This window comes from Heloderma suspectum, chromosome 4 (assembly GCF_057233095.1).
Source record: "Heloderma suspectum isolate Gila_16-S chromosome 4, 16-S_ref, whole genome shotgun sequence".
NCBI classification, from domain to species: Eukaryota; Metazoa; Chordata; class Lepidosauria; order Squamata; family Helodermatidae; genus Heloderma; species Heloderma suspectum.
Window position 1 is genome coordinate 160,607,273 of NC_139461.1, and position 15,188 is coordinate 160,622,460.

At 46.7% G+C, this 15,188-nt stretch overlaps 1 protein-coding gene across 12 annotated transcripts in view; it reads left to right on the forward strand.

Annotated features, from left to right (window-relative positions):
• The window catches only part of DZANK1 (double zinc ribbon and ankyrin repeat domains 1), a 96,874-nt gene that overhangs the window by 76,059 nt on the left and 5,627 nt on the right, over positions 1-15,188 (forward strand). For 10 of the 12 annotated variants that reach the window (XM_084854781.1, XM_084854783.1, XM_084854777.1 and 7 more), the window contains 2 exons: positions 1,886-1,966; positions 10,963-11,090. In XM_084854781.1, coding sequence (XP_084710907.1) covers positions 1,886-1,966; positions 10,963-11,090 — 209 coding nt within the window. The remainder of the gene's footprint in view (positions 1-1,885; positions 1,967-10,962; positions 11,091-15,188) is intronic. The other 2 variants (XM_084854788.1, XM_084854786.1) reach the window with 1 other exon arrangement.

Consider the following 15,188-nt stretch of genomic DNA (forward strand, 5'->3'; position numbering starts at 1 on the left):
GCAGAAATTTTTCCAACCCTACCTTAGATGCCTGGGATTTCTGCATACAAAGCATGTGCTCTTCCACTGAGCTATGGTCCTTTCCTGATGAAGAAGGCATCACAGTCCTTTCCTTCCAGATGTTTCTCAGCTCCATATCAAGCCAGTAAGGCAGTTCAGGGTTTCCTGATCAGCACACCAGACCCCCAAATCTGGGTTTCACAAGTCCACCTATTGAGAGAAGCAGCAGGGGAAGTCTTTCTCTGCCTGACACTAGTGGACTTCAGTCACATGTGGGAGCAACCCATCACAGATGAATGGATCTTGAAGACAGTCCACCACAGTTATTCCCTCAAAAATTCCAAAATACCATTTTCTTCTCTCACAACCCAGGAAAAACGTCAGAAGCTTTTGGCTGTTATCCAGCACCTAGTGGATTTTGGTACCATAGAACCAGTTCCTCTCACCAAAAGGCACTCCATGTTCTTCTTAGTATGATAAGCTTGACAGAAGGTTTTCATACTAGGCACGAGTGCCATATTCCTTTGCCTAGATACTGTATCAACAACATGTCTTTATAGGATCAGACAATCTCTCTTTCTCTGTCACACACGCGCGCGCGCGCACACACACACACACTGCATCCTTCTTGGGGAGGCAACCCTCATTTTCTCCTGGGCAGAAGAGAATCTGGCTTCAATCTTGGGAGAATACATTTGGGGGGACTTGAATACCCAGGCAAATTGGCTGGAGACTGTAGTGGGCTCTGAACTCAGACATATTCCGAAGAACAGCAGAGTTTTGGGGAAGTCCCATAGACTTCATATTCATGGCAAGGTGCAGTGGTTCTTTAATGTATCAGGATTCAATGGCAGAAGCTGTTGATGCTCTGATAACTGTGTGGCCATAGGGACTTCTTTATGTGTTTCCTCCACTTCTTCTCATTGCATGTTCTGAAGATTCAAGGAAAGGTCTGGCTGTCTAGTCATCTATGGGTCAAGCAGGGTGGATTGATTTGAAACAAGGAGATTTAAATCCTTGGCATATACTACTGAGTTCTGCCCCTCCTTCTGACATCACAGCTCACTCAGTATGGAGTACAGCTACATTGGCAGCCTTACGTACTAATGCACCCTTGGAGAACATTTGTAGAGCAGCCACTTGGATGACTCCTTCAGCTCTCATATGTCATTAGAAGATTGATAAGTTTGCATCAGCAGAGGCTTCCTTCAGGAGAAAGGGAGTCATTTGGGCTACCCATATGGGGATTTTGGACATCCCTTTTCTGCCTGCTCCACTCTCTCACTGACCGAGAACAGGAAGTTGGACTTGCTCAAACTGTTAACAGATGAGATTTCTGTTTGACAAGAAGTAAAGTACAAAAAGGAATTATAAAAACAATAAAAATAAGGAGGATAAGGATTAAGGATAAGTTGGACTTACTGTGAAGTGTTCTTCTGGCCAGCAAAGAGAAGGTCAGGCAGCATCACCCATGATTTTCAGGGTGGGCAGGTTGTTTCTGGACTGTACTGGGAAGGTTCAATGGCAAATGACGTCTGCAGAGTAATGAACGTATGTTTTAGAATGTTCTGCAAAAACTAAGTTACTTAAGCTTGATGGATTATTGATCTGATCCAGCTTGGCAATTGTATTTGGCTCTTTATCAGTTGCCTAGAAACTGCAGTTTTAACAGAAATGTACCTGTGTATCAGATCCCATGTTTGCGTGTATATATTTAAAGATTTATTTATTTATTTATGTTTAAAGATTTATTTATTTATTTATTTATTTATTTCTATACCGCCCAATAGCCGAAGCTCTCTAGGCGGTTCACAGAGATGCAATTGGACCTGTTGTATGTATTGACAGATAATATATTGGCTATTTGTCTTCTGCATTTTTCTAGCCTGAGTCAAGGTTGCTACTAAATGAAGTGGGGCCAAAAGGACAAGGGCAGCCTTTTCTGGTAGAACAACTAATTGATGAGGTAAATTTTCAGTACCATTCCAATAGTGTGTGTTACCGTTATGAATAAAAGACTCTTTCCATTAATATATTTACCAAAGGAAAATCAAACTATCCAATACCCAGTTCTTGTCACTAGGCCACAGAAAAGTTTGGATTTCAGCATATGCGGGGGGCTTCCCAGGCATGCAGAAAAAATAGCTTGCAAATTAAAACAACAACCCCACACCGAACAATAGCCCAAAGAAGACTAAATATATTCATTACCCTCCAAGAATCATGGAAGATTGAAATCAGTTGAGCTTCAGCCTTTAAAAAAAAGAAGAAAAAAAGAAGGGGGAGATGGAAATTGGCATCTCAAACACCTAAAATCTTAAACTATCCTTTAATATCCTCGAATCAGGGTGAGTTTATAATTGAGGGGCACACTCAAACACTTCTGCCAATTCTCGCATGTAGCCTAGGAAAGGGGAGGTAAAAACACTCCCTGCCACCCACCCACAGTACTTAGATTTGGGGACCTCTTCTCTTGAAGTGCAGATTCTGAAGACTGTGTTCCTAGTAGCAGCATTTAGGTAAGGGGTTGTAACTCAGTGGTAGATCACATGCTTTGCATGCAAAAGGCCCTCGGTTCACTCCTTCGCATCTCCAGCTACAGCTGGGAAGACTCCTGTCTGAAACTGGAGAGACACTCCCCCATCAATGTATATATTGTTCTGATTCCGCATAAGGCAGCAGCATAAGGCATTCTTATAATCTTATGAGCCTGACTCCTCCCTCCCTCCCTCTCTCCATGGAAAGGAAATAGGTATTTTCCATCAGGACAAAGTTGTCCACTAGGACATACTTCATCCCCCAAATCAGTTCTTTTTTCCACGAGGCACATAAATATCCCTTTGCCCTTGTCTGGCCTCACCATGGGAAGGGCAATGGTATACACTGGATGTCTACTGGGTATTCAGGTGCTATGTAGCTGTGAAGCCTAGCTGCACTGCCACCACCCAGCCTCCAGCTCCTTACCTGGTCCTTGGGATGCGTGCCGGCAGCTGTCTTCCTGTTCCAGGGCGTCGCCATTTTTAAAATGATTTGGTCTGTTCTGATTATTTTTGTTCAGAATGGAGAGGTTGGGGCTCTGTGTAGCAACCTCGGCATAGATCATATTCCCCCTATTCTGATTGGGGTCAGTGATCACCCTCATGCTGGGATCCACCTTTGTGAAGATATTTCCAAGATACCCCCCCCCCCCGAGCTACAGTGCAGAGACCTATAGAGATGCCTACCAATCATAAAACCATTATCTGACTGATTGTTCACCAGATAGGTACTAACAGGCTCTGTTGGCTGTGCTATCAAGTCCACCGCTGGGCCTGATGACATTTGAGTCTCCTTATACTGTTGCGCTGCAGTACAGTCTGGACTTTTAGCCCCATTGATACTGATGTAATCTGCTGCCATGATACCACCAATGACTTTACTGATGACTTTGATACTCATGTCTGCCCCTACAATACCACCAACAGAAGTGTCCATCCTCACGATATCCACGTTACCAAGGATAATGCTTCCTTCATCAGATCACGCCTCCGCTCAACCCACCTCATCACGTCTAATGTTGATGACTCCTGGGCATCCTGGGGCACAAAGTGTTTCTCAGGCCCCTCAACAACTGCTAGAGATCTCCCAGTCATTGGCTCAGGAAGATTACCAGTCACACTTGATATCCTTTTCTTCCATGACACTGTCCATTTTGTCCCCAGATGGGGCTACAGGGCCCCAAGACCTTCCTTCTCCATCAGAAGACACAAAACCATTCTCTGTACAAGTACTCCATATCTGTCAAGGGCTCCTTGGAGGCCTCTCTCAGTCTAATCCAGTAGCCAAGTCCAGACACAGACAAAGGGATTTTTTTCAAAGCTTTATTCCTCTTTTACAACTTAACAACTCTACTGTTAGCAACTAGATATGAGCAGCAGAGTACCTATGCCCTAAGTTACAACAGTTGGTCCCCGTTTGAAAGGGAATCACTGGCAGACCCCTGAACTTAAGGGCTAGGGAGAATCCCTCCCCTTTTCCCTTGGATCCTCTGGGTGCAACCATTGTTTGTGCGCCAACCGAGCACTACGCCTCCTTTCCACACCCTTCATTTGGCGCCGCTCTCTGCATTGGCGTCGCGCGTCCATCAAGTCTGCTCCTCGCGCTCTGTCACTCCCTGGACTGCTATCTAAGCTAGGAATGCTGGTGGGAGGAATCTCCGTCAGCTGTTGGCCCTGGGAAAGAGGAGCGCGCTCCCCTCCCAGGAGCGACTCCTCTTCCTCAGAATCAGAACTACTCTGGGATTCTATGGGCTCAGTGTCCACCCTGACAATATGGCTCATTCCCTGGGGCTAGAAACCCATCAAGGATTCAGTATTTGACGCCATTGCAATCGGAGGCTTCTTCAGAGTAGCAGTACCAGTGCTCCCTACTTTACTGCAAGCTATCCAGAAGTCATGGAAAGCTCTGTCTTTGGTAAATGTCTTGAGCAGATGTATTAAGTGCTAGAAACTGGTGCTGGTTTTTTATTCCACCATGAGAGACCAAATTCTATTATGTTCCAGGTGTCATAAGGGAAATCACAAAAGGTCAATTCCTCCTCAGTGGATAAAGAGGGTAGAAGATTAGACATGATTTATTTGTCAGCAGTGCTTGGCCTATGTGGGGCCAACTACCAGGTCACCATGGCCAAACATAAACTTTTCTTTCGGAGAAAGTTGGAACTGTCTTTGAACACCTCAAGTTTTTCAAGGTGAGACGACATGTCTCTCTCACCAACAGATAAATACTACCCACCACATGGTGAATTGTGACTCAAAGGTGATGGTCAGTTCCATCACATTGCGGAGTCATGTGTGGCTCAGATTGGCTGGACTGTCTCAGTCCCACTTCTGAATGAAGGATCTTCCATTTGATGGGGTGGGCCTCTTCAACATCAAACAGACAAGGCACTGGGTAATGTGCAGAACGCAAAGAACACCGTGAGGCATATGGGTTTTGGCCAGGAACCATCCTCTTATCAACCTCATTAGTAGTATAAGCAGTCCCCCTATAAGCAAGCCCGCTCCCTGGCTAGGCAATCATTTCATCAGTCTCCAGCTCCAAAATGCCACTTCCAGTCTTCCAGATTCAGAAATACTTGATAGAAACGGGATGATAAACTGACTCTTCCAGTTTTCTGCTTTGTCCCTCTGCCTGTCACCCTATCTTCAGCTCTCGGCTTTCCCACTGTCTCCAGGCATGGAGAAAGATAACATCAGATACATGAGTCCTTTCCATTACTCAAAGAGGGTACATGATGGAGTTTGATGATCTCCTCCCGATGGGCACTGTCAAGGCTATGGCTCCCTCAACTGTGCTGCTTGCCAGAGTGAACATCCTTCTGTCGAAAGGCGAGATAGAAGCTGTTTTAGACGAGGTTTTACTCCCCTTATTAATAGGTTTTATTCCCCTTATATCACCATCCCAAAATGGGATGGAGGACTTTGCCCAATCCTGGACCTCAGGGAAGTAAACCTATTTATAACTCCCAAGTGCTTTTCAATGGTGACACTCACCTCTGTCCTTCCCCTTCTTTAGGAGGGAGATTGGTTTGCATCTCTGGGTATGAAAGACACCTTTCGTATAGCCATTGACACTGCCTAGCAACATTTCCTCTTCTTTCCCATAGGCACAGAAGCATATCAGTTTGGGGTGTTGCCCTTTGGACTGGTGACAGCACCAAGGCTGTTCACCAGTGCATGGTTGTCATTGCAGCCCACCTTTGCCCAAAGGGAGTATCCATCTACTCCATGTAGGCCCTTGGTAGCAGCGATGCAGGCAGGTGTGGTGTGCACCCTCTCTACCACTTGCTGCCCTCTTCAGAGATTCAACCTCTGCATCAATGCAGAGAAGTCCAACATGATCCCAACCCAGCGCATGCGATGAATCAGCACAGTAATGGACTCTGTTACTGCTTGGGTGTTTCTCTCCAATGATTGTGCACTAACGCTCGCAAGTCTTGCAAGGGAGATTTTTCTACACAGGGATCCTACCTCTACATGGGTGCAGAGACTCCTAGGTGTTATGATGGCCACCACATCTATGGATGGGCTGGCGCATCTTCAGATACAAAGCCTCCAGAACTGGTTCATTTGCACATTCAACCCAACCTAAGACGCCCAGAGATAGACCTGTTTGGCTGCATGTTCCAAGCTTCATGGCCTCCTCCCTGACTTGGTGGACAGACACTTCCAATCATCAGGAGGGAATGCCTTTCTCCCTGCAACCCTGTCCAGAGTAGGAGCTACAAATTAGGGCTGTGCAGGGACCCCGATCTGCTTTGGAGGCTGCATTGGGTCTTCCGAGGCGGGTCCAATCCACTCCGGGCCAATTTGGGTCCCACTGACCCGCTTCAGCCTCTGGAGCCGAAGCAGGATTTGGATGTTCAAATCCTGCTTTGTCCCCCCCTGGGGGCTGCCGACCCTGTCATGTTGCACGAGCCCGCAACTCTACCTGGGACCTCAGGACGTGTGCTGGCAGCTGTCTTCTTCCATGGAGTTGCTGCCGCCACCGCTAGCTCCTTACCTGGGCTCTTGGGATGCATGCCGCCAGTCATATTCTTGTTCCAGGGAATTGCCATTTTTAAAATGGCGACTCCCTGTATTTCCGGAAATAGATCCTGCACAAATGGTGGCTGTCAAGCACACAACATTAATGTAGTATACTTGACAGCTTGATGGCTGCCATTTGCATAGGATCCATTTCTGGAAATACAGGGAGTCACCATTACTCCACAGAACAAGAAGACAGCTGCTGGCGCATGTCCCAAGGGCCCAGGTACAGAGCTGGGGGCTGGGCAGTTGCAGCGTGGCTGGGCTTCCAGATCTCTCCAAAGCATACCGAAGCACTTCAGAGCCACCCAACGTGCTTTGTGCTGCTTTGTCCTCCTTCCACCTTGCCTCCGAAGCAGCCTGAAGCACCCTATTTCAGCTCAGAGTTTGGGCTTTGGGCCAAAGCGGTGCACGACTCTAACACAAATGCTTCCATGTTGGGCTGGCTCGCACAGTGTGGACTCTATGGGTGACCAGGAAATGGTGCAAGGAAGAGTCCTGGCTTCATTTCAACCTGCTGGACCTCCTGGCTGTTATGAAGGCCTTAAAGGCCTTTGTTACTGTGCTGCGCAGTCATTTGGTTCAGGTATTATCTGATAACATCACTATCATTTATTATCTAAACAAGCAAGGAGGAATGAGATCCCTATCCCTTTTCGACCTTACATTCTGGATGTGCCAGTGGTGCATTCCTTGTTGTATCAGATCAATAGCGGGGGTAGACCATCACCTTGTGGATGACCTCTATCAGAAATTCTCATCATCCTGTCAGTGGACACTTGACATCCTTGGTCATGGACATTCTCTGCCACAGATAGACTTATTCACCAAAGTGGAAAACAGCAAGTGCCACTTTTTCTGCAGCAGGACAGGCGTGAACTTGGGATCACTGGAGGACGCATACGTTTATCATTGGATGGGACCATTCTGATACGCTTTTCCACCTTTCCCCCACTTACCAAAGTCATGGCAAAGATCAGAACAGACGAGGCAAATTGTCTGCCTCTCAACCCCTGGTTTGCACTACTTCTCCATCTATCCTTTGGGGAGTACATTGCCTCCCATTGATCCTAAACCTACAGACTCTCAAGGAAGGCAGGATCCACCATCCAGATCTAGAGATGCTCCATATAATAGCATGGAGGATTCAGTGAGTGCTCCACCTATTTGTATCTCAAATAGATCCTTGATGCAGCATGCAAGCTGTCTACACGGAAGTATTATCTTCACAAGTGTACTTTTTTCTGTAGGTTTGCCTACCTTCACGTGTTCAATCCAGTTTGGTGCCCATTGCACCAAGCTCTAAAGTTCATTCTCTTCCTTCATGAGAAGGATTTATATGTTTCCTCATTGAGGGTTGATCTGGTGATAGTCTGTGCCTTTCATCTGCCTGTGGATGGGATACCAGTGTTCTCAAACCCTTTAGTCAAGCACTTCCTCTGGGGTATTCGGAACCTTTCTCTGATTCAGAGACTGGCTCAGGCACAAAGCCTATCTGTTGTTCTGCAGGACTTGACTGCCAAGCCATCTGAACTGCTACCTGCTATTAACTTTCATTTACTATCCTGGAAGACAGCTTTAATTGGCATAGTGACTTCTGTGTGTAAGTCTAGTCAACTTTGCAGATGGCTTTTCATCACGACAATGTGGTGCTCTGACCTGACCTGGCCATCTTTTTTCTCAGGTTGTCTCTGATTTCCACTTAAATTATTATGCCAGCTTTCTGCCAGCTTTCTTCTCTTCACCTTCGTCAGTTGAATCTGTTCTTCATTGCTTGGACATCTGTCATGCATTGGTGTTTTACAAGTCTCGGATGGAACAGATTCACCAGTCACCTCACCTATTGCTGTGTTACGAAGATCCACACAAGGGCTTGCCAGTGTCGTCCCAAGGATTCTCCTCCTGGGTCGTGCACACCATTGAATGGGCCTATGAGTTAGCTCCAGCTCTCAGATCCATTCCTAGCTCATTCCACTTGCGCAGTGGCAGGGATGCTAAAGGCATCCCTCTTCTGGAGCTGTATTGTGCAGCTGTCTGGTCAACTTTCATAAGTTGCTGCAGGCTGGACATCAAGGCTAGATCTGACTGCTCCTTTGGATGTGCTGTCCTTCTGGCTGTTCTGCAGTAGAACACCGGACCCACCTCTTGCAAGTGCCCATATGTGTTAGGCACAGAGACCATGAAGAAGACTTGTAGTTGTAGTTCTTTGAGTGATCATCTGTGCATTCACATCATCCACCCACCATCCCCGCTTCGATGTCTAATGCATGGTTCTAAGGTTTCCTTTGGTTCCAAGGCTGCATTCAGCAGTCTCAAGGAACTGAGAGAATAGGTGGGAACCCACTTGGGACATGTGTACTGGGACGGTGAGGGCAAATTCCTGCCAAAAATGATCAGCTACAGAAGGTTCCCGAATGCACAGGCACAGAGCCCATAAGTGTGAACACACAGATGACCATGCAAAGAACTACAGTTACAGGGGAAAAACCTGTCGTCCTTCGGTACATTCCTTTGCCACATATAACAATAGTTTCCTTCATTTTCTCAGTGGTAGCCTCCAAAGGTTCCTGCACAGTGGTAGTTCTCTAAAGATTCCTGCACTTGTAGGGAGAGACTGCATCTGGAGGCTGTTGATCTGGGATGTACTGTACTTAAACAGCCCGTAGTATCTGTACTCTTCCCTTGAAAGGGGAAAATGGAAATTCTGGACTTACCTGAAATTTCTGTTGTTCCCAGAGGAAGGAGGGCAGCTGGGCCTGCCCTAGTCATGCACTCTTTTCCCCCAGTGACTACTTATTAGGCGGGGGCCAAGGATGACACTGAACTCCAAGCAGTTTCCTCCGTGTCTCTCCCTCTTGCTTCATGTCTTACCCTGATATGGTGGGGTTTTTTTCTTTCCCTCCAGTTTTTCTAGGTGAAACTGTTATCTGCTGAGTTTTCTAACAAATTTTATTCAGAATTGATCTAACTTGCAAGAGTTTGCCTACTTCTGTCCCAGAGTATCTGGGGATTAAGGGAAGAGACCCACATCCTCTGGATACAGAGATTGGGGACTTGAATCCCAGGCTGAGAGGAAGGGCCAAAGGGCTTCCTTAAGCAACTTTTCAGGGTTGGGGTTTGCACTGACACCTGCAGATCTCTTTGGGGGCTGTATGGGGGGGCTGTTAGTGATTGGAGCAGCCATGGGTCAGGACACACATGCACACACATACTTATTCTCTCTCTCTCTCTCTCTCTCTCTCTCTCTCACACACACACACACACTTCCCCCCAGTAAGATCAGGATCATGGCCGGGGTGGGGTGTAAGATTCATGCCTCTTTCCCGCTGCCCACACCAATCCTGCTCATTGTTTCCCTATTGCAATGGGGAAATTTATCTTGATCAGAATTGCTGCAGGGGAGGCTTTGGCCTGCCCTACCCCCCAGCAATCCTGACAGAGATCACTGCTGATACAGCAGAGAAACAGCTGGGTCTTGAGGGAAAGTGGGCAGGGCACCCAGGGAGTCCGCAGGCCAAGGAGAGTGGCCAAGGGCCACATGTGGCCCACCCATATGAGCCCTAAAGCTAGAAGGGCAGAAATTCACAGTTAAGCCCAGACTTTGTTTTCTCAGTACACAAAGGGGACAATGGAGTGCACTAATTTAAACTCCAAGCATCCTAGAGACATGTGGAGTGGAAGCAAACCCCTTTCATCCACCATCACTCTGGGCAGCTCTCCTTTGAGTGCATAGCATTATCTCGGCTAAGGCTGTGTCTTTCTTTACCCGCCACCTCCATTGTCAAAGCAGAAGGCCAGTAGAGTTATACACGGGAAGGATATGTGCTGAAGGATATAGCTTTTAGATGGTTATACAATAAAGTAGTTGACATGCAGTGAAGTTAATTACTGCATGGTATCCAAAATTGGGATAATTCCTGTGGGTCAGTAATATGTACATTTTCTGCATAATTAGCAAATTAAACAGGCAGTTTTGTCAGTATCAAAATGCAAATGGAGACATTAGGTAACCTCACCTGCAAACTAGTCTTATGGAGTGGGAGAATTGTTGGCAAGTCCTGTTTCCGCAGCTACCTCTCCCTTTCCCCTCTAGGTTGCGCTCTCGCTCTCGCTCTCTCTCTCTCTCTCTCTCTCTCTCTGTGTATGTGTATATTATGTTGGGAGGAGGTATTATTTAATCAATAAATTCTTAGGAAGCCAGGTTTGGCTCTGGGTCCTCCAGTTGCTGATCGCTAATGTACATGTTACTTGGCAAACATCTAAAAGTTATAATTCTTCCTGATGTTAACTAGGGCCTCTTATAATTCACATACCACTTGAATAATATGTACAATGCATTAAAAGTGGGAAGGAAGAAGGAATGCTTGATTGTTTTTTCTCCCATACACTCCAGGGAGCTGACCCCAACTGCACCAACAATGCTGACCAACCTGTTTTAACATTGGCTGTCCTGAACAAGCATCATCAGGTTATTCCTGTTCTCGTGCAAAAAGGTGCAGACATTGATCATCAGTCAGGATTGTACGTCAGCCATCTTCAGTTGTTTCATTCTGATCAGATCTGATCTTGTATATTTATTTGGAATGGAGAGTTATAAATACAGCGGTGGAGAGGGGGAGACATGTTCACAAGGGTTGCACCATGTTTGCGTATTAAACCAACTGATGGTTTTAATGTGACCCTATGCCCGCTGTGCAGCCCAGCCCACTCATACACTTACCTTATGGCACATATTTTCCTCCCCCCCCTTTCCAAACCCTCTCTTCAGTTGGAAAATAGACTTATTTGGTAAGCAATCACCTTGTGTGCAGGCAGAATGGACAAAGACTGAGGGTGGGTGACAAGGCACAAGAGCACAATCACAGACCAGATCTGCACCACACTGAAGCTAGAAAGAGCGAGGCTACAGATAGCTAGGTTTTGCATATCCATATATTTGAATGTCTTGTTGCCTCTCTTCAAGTTTGAACTGTACAAACACAACTTCTAGTGACATGCATTTATTCCTGATACTTTCAGTAGAGATGCACATCAAACTAACTTCAGATCAGCACTGAGATACAGCACTCTCTGTGTCAAATTTTCAAACCTAGCTAGTTCATGTGCATTGGAATATTTTGCAGCTGCAAATGTAAAATTCTATTCCCAAACACAGAATTTTCATTCTGTTAACTTTGGGTTAATGATTCTTTTGAGCTTCTGAAACTTCCTGCAGCTTTAGTGTTCATCTCTTCCTCTTTTGAGAACATCCATTATTTCCTCCCTTCATTAGTGGCAACTCCCATGATCCAAAAAAAAGGAAAACAGCAGCTCACAGAAAAATACACTTAAGCAGCACTTTAAATACAGTTATGCTTGACCTTTTCTAGTCCTCTGTCATTTTAAATTATGTTATTCAACTAGTGTGTTGCACCCTACCCTCAGATAAATGACACCACATTTTTCCTGAGTCACACGGAGGGCATTCTCCACCTTGGGAAGGTGCCTCCTCCTGGAGCTTGTAGGCAGGGTCCACATCTAAACTTTATCCCTCTAGGGGAAGGAGCTGTCCTATCTCCCAGACTGGCCCTGCCTAGGGAGCAGAGCGGTTGGGTCCTGCTGGAACTCTACAGCGCTTCAGCCCATATTGTAGTTTCACATTTGTTTCCTACATAGGAAAATTCCTTTCTCTCCCTCTTCTCTGTTCTAATTTCTCTCTCCCCGCCCCCTTTCCTTTCCCCCTTCCTACCCCTTCTCCCATCTAGCAGCAGCTAGAGCTGGGGGAAATAAGTTAGCAGCGGGGGAAGGGTCTTCCTCAGCCTTTCTGCTGAAGCCTAGAGACAGCCTGCAACAGACGCTCCACTAAGGCGTGGGCACTTTGTCGGTATGGAAAAAGAGCAAGCAGCAGCAACATTTGCAAGGCTCCAGGACTGGGCACAGCCTGCGTTCAGCTTTAGATGTGGCTCAGCTGGAAGACTCTGAAGACACAAGGGTGTTTCTTCCTGCTTTGCAGGTCCACAGAAGGCCCAGGCCGCCACTGCCACCACTGTCGCACCCAGTTCCAACTCCCTTCGCTTACAGATAGGGTTGAGGGGGGGGGACAAAAGAGGAAGAAACTGCAGTCCTGGCCTGACCCCTTCAAAAGAACATTGAGAGGGCCGGGCTCCAGCTACAAAAGGGGACAGCTTCTCAGCGCCAAGCAATATGGAGCACCAGAGTGAGATGGGGGTGAATATTCCAACATTGCAAGCCCCCACCATGGAGTTACCCCAGGAGGAGGTGGAATGTTGCCAGTGGATGAGACATATCCCAAGAATTACTGGGTCAAGGAAAGTGGCCCATCAGGAATAAAAGCCCCTCTCCCCTGTAAGAAGCACAAAGGGAAAAGAAAGAGGAGCAGACATGAATATAGACGCTCCACTAAACACAAGGATGAAAGGGGAAGGAAGAGGGTTAGGGAGTCTTTCTCAGATTCCAGATCTTCCAGCCCATCTTTGTCACTCTCCATCTCCTCCCCGCCTTCTTCCCCCAGATGCCATAAGGGTAGCTCCCCCCTCCCCAGCCCTTAAGGCCTTAAATGGGGTAAAAGGATGGGGCAAAAGGTTCCAAGGCATGTAAACCATCCAAACAGGACTCTGGTTCAAATAATGAGGAGGAAGGAGAATTGTCAGAGGAAGAACTGGATTCCCCTGCTGCTCAGAGACACTTGTTTTCAGAATAATTTTTCCAGCCCTGTTAGCTAAAGCAAGTAGAATTCTTTAAACTGAGGAGGATATGCCTAAGCCAGAGGATTCTACATCCCCGTCTACCTTTGCAGGGGCTAAGCTCGCCTTTCCATCTGGACCACCTTGACAGTCCCCTTCCCTGATGCCTTCTCAGAAGTCTGGAAGGCAGAATGGACCTCACCGGGGAAAATCAAGCAACCACGCAAATTGACTGATAAACCTTACTCTCTGCCAGCTAAGATTATGGATCAGCTGAAAGTCCCAGTGACCTATTGTTGCACTGACCTCAGTAACCCTGCCTGCTGATGGGGAAAGTGGGTCTAAAGATCCTTGTGATAAGTGAGTAGAAGCAGCTCTGTGCAGAGGATTTGAGGCAACTGCTGCTGCTTTCAGGGCATCATCAACTAATTCCTTATTTGCTAGGGCAACTTACTTGTGGGGAGAGGAATTGGCAGGCTCAGATTTGATTCCCAAACCAATTAAGGATGGGTTGAAGAAATTCTCTCATTCAGCAGCCCTGCTTGCTGACTCTTCCTTGGATGTGATCCAGTGTGGAGCCAAAGCCATGGCAGCTAACCCAGTCATGAGATGTAACATATGGCTTAGGAACTGGGATGTGGACCCAGGCTCCCAGATTAAGCTGGCCACTTCACCCTTCATAGGTGCCCAACTTTGTGGGGAACCTCTCAACAACGTTTTGGTCGAAAATAAGGGGAAAATATGTGCTTCCTTCAAAGAAAGAAGAATGGGAACCCAAACCACAGTAGTCCTTTCATCCTCACAGACAAATGCACAGAAGAAACCAACAGGATAGTTATAAGCAAAGAATCCACAGATCTTCTGACAAGCCTAAGATGCAGTCAGCATCCTCAGACTATGCCTCAAAGTACAGCAAAGGGCAAAAGAAGACCTCATCCATCTGATGCCAGCCCAGCTGTGGGTGCCTTGGGTGGGTGGCTGCTAAACTTTGCCCCCATGTGGCTCCACACTACTTCAGACAAGTGGTCAGAGACAATAACCAAGGGTTACACCCTGGAATTTGCTCATCTTCCCAGAAAGAAGTTTATAGCTTCCCCACATTCACACAAACATTCCAAGCATCAGAGCTTTCGAAAGTCTATCCATCACCTATTGGAGATAAAAGTTATAGAACCAGTCCTAGCCAGAAAGATCAAAACTGGTATTTACTCCATCAGAGCCATTTTGGACCTCAAATGGTTAAACACATCATCAAAAGACATTTCAAAATGGAGACTCTGAAACTCATTGCAGCAACTCTGAACAAGCAGGATTTCCTAGCATCCATAGACTTGTCCAACGCATACCTGCATTTTCAGATCAAAAGAAAACACCTGAAGTGTCTGTAGTTTTGCTACAACAACCAACATTTTCAATACAGAGCTCTGCCATTTGGACTCGCCTCAGCCTTTCGATTTTTTTACCAAGCTCCTAGAAGCACATCTGAGGATGAGGAAGGTATACCTCTACTCTAGATGACATTTTAATCAGAGGGTGGGGCAGCAATGTACAGACAATACCCAGCTCACACTGAAATGCCTCAAGGACTACAGATTTCTGGTAAATATGAAGAAGAGTGTCTTATGTCCCACCCAGCAGTTAGAACACCTGGGGGTGATACTGGACACCACTCATTTCAAGATGTTTCTCACACAAGAACAGGTTTGGGAACTATCTCAACTGGCAGTGTCCATTTGCTCTCAGAAAACAGCAGACCTGATGGCCCTGGCTCAACTACTGGGGATGATGGTGTCATGTCAGGGCTTGAGGCAATGGTCAAGATTTCACTCACGCCAACTTCAGAGCTTGCTGCTTCTGCTCCAGAATGATATTGCCTCCCGCACGCACAGACAAATGGACGTTCGGAAGTGACTACTTCAGGAACTGGAATGGTGGC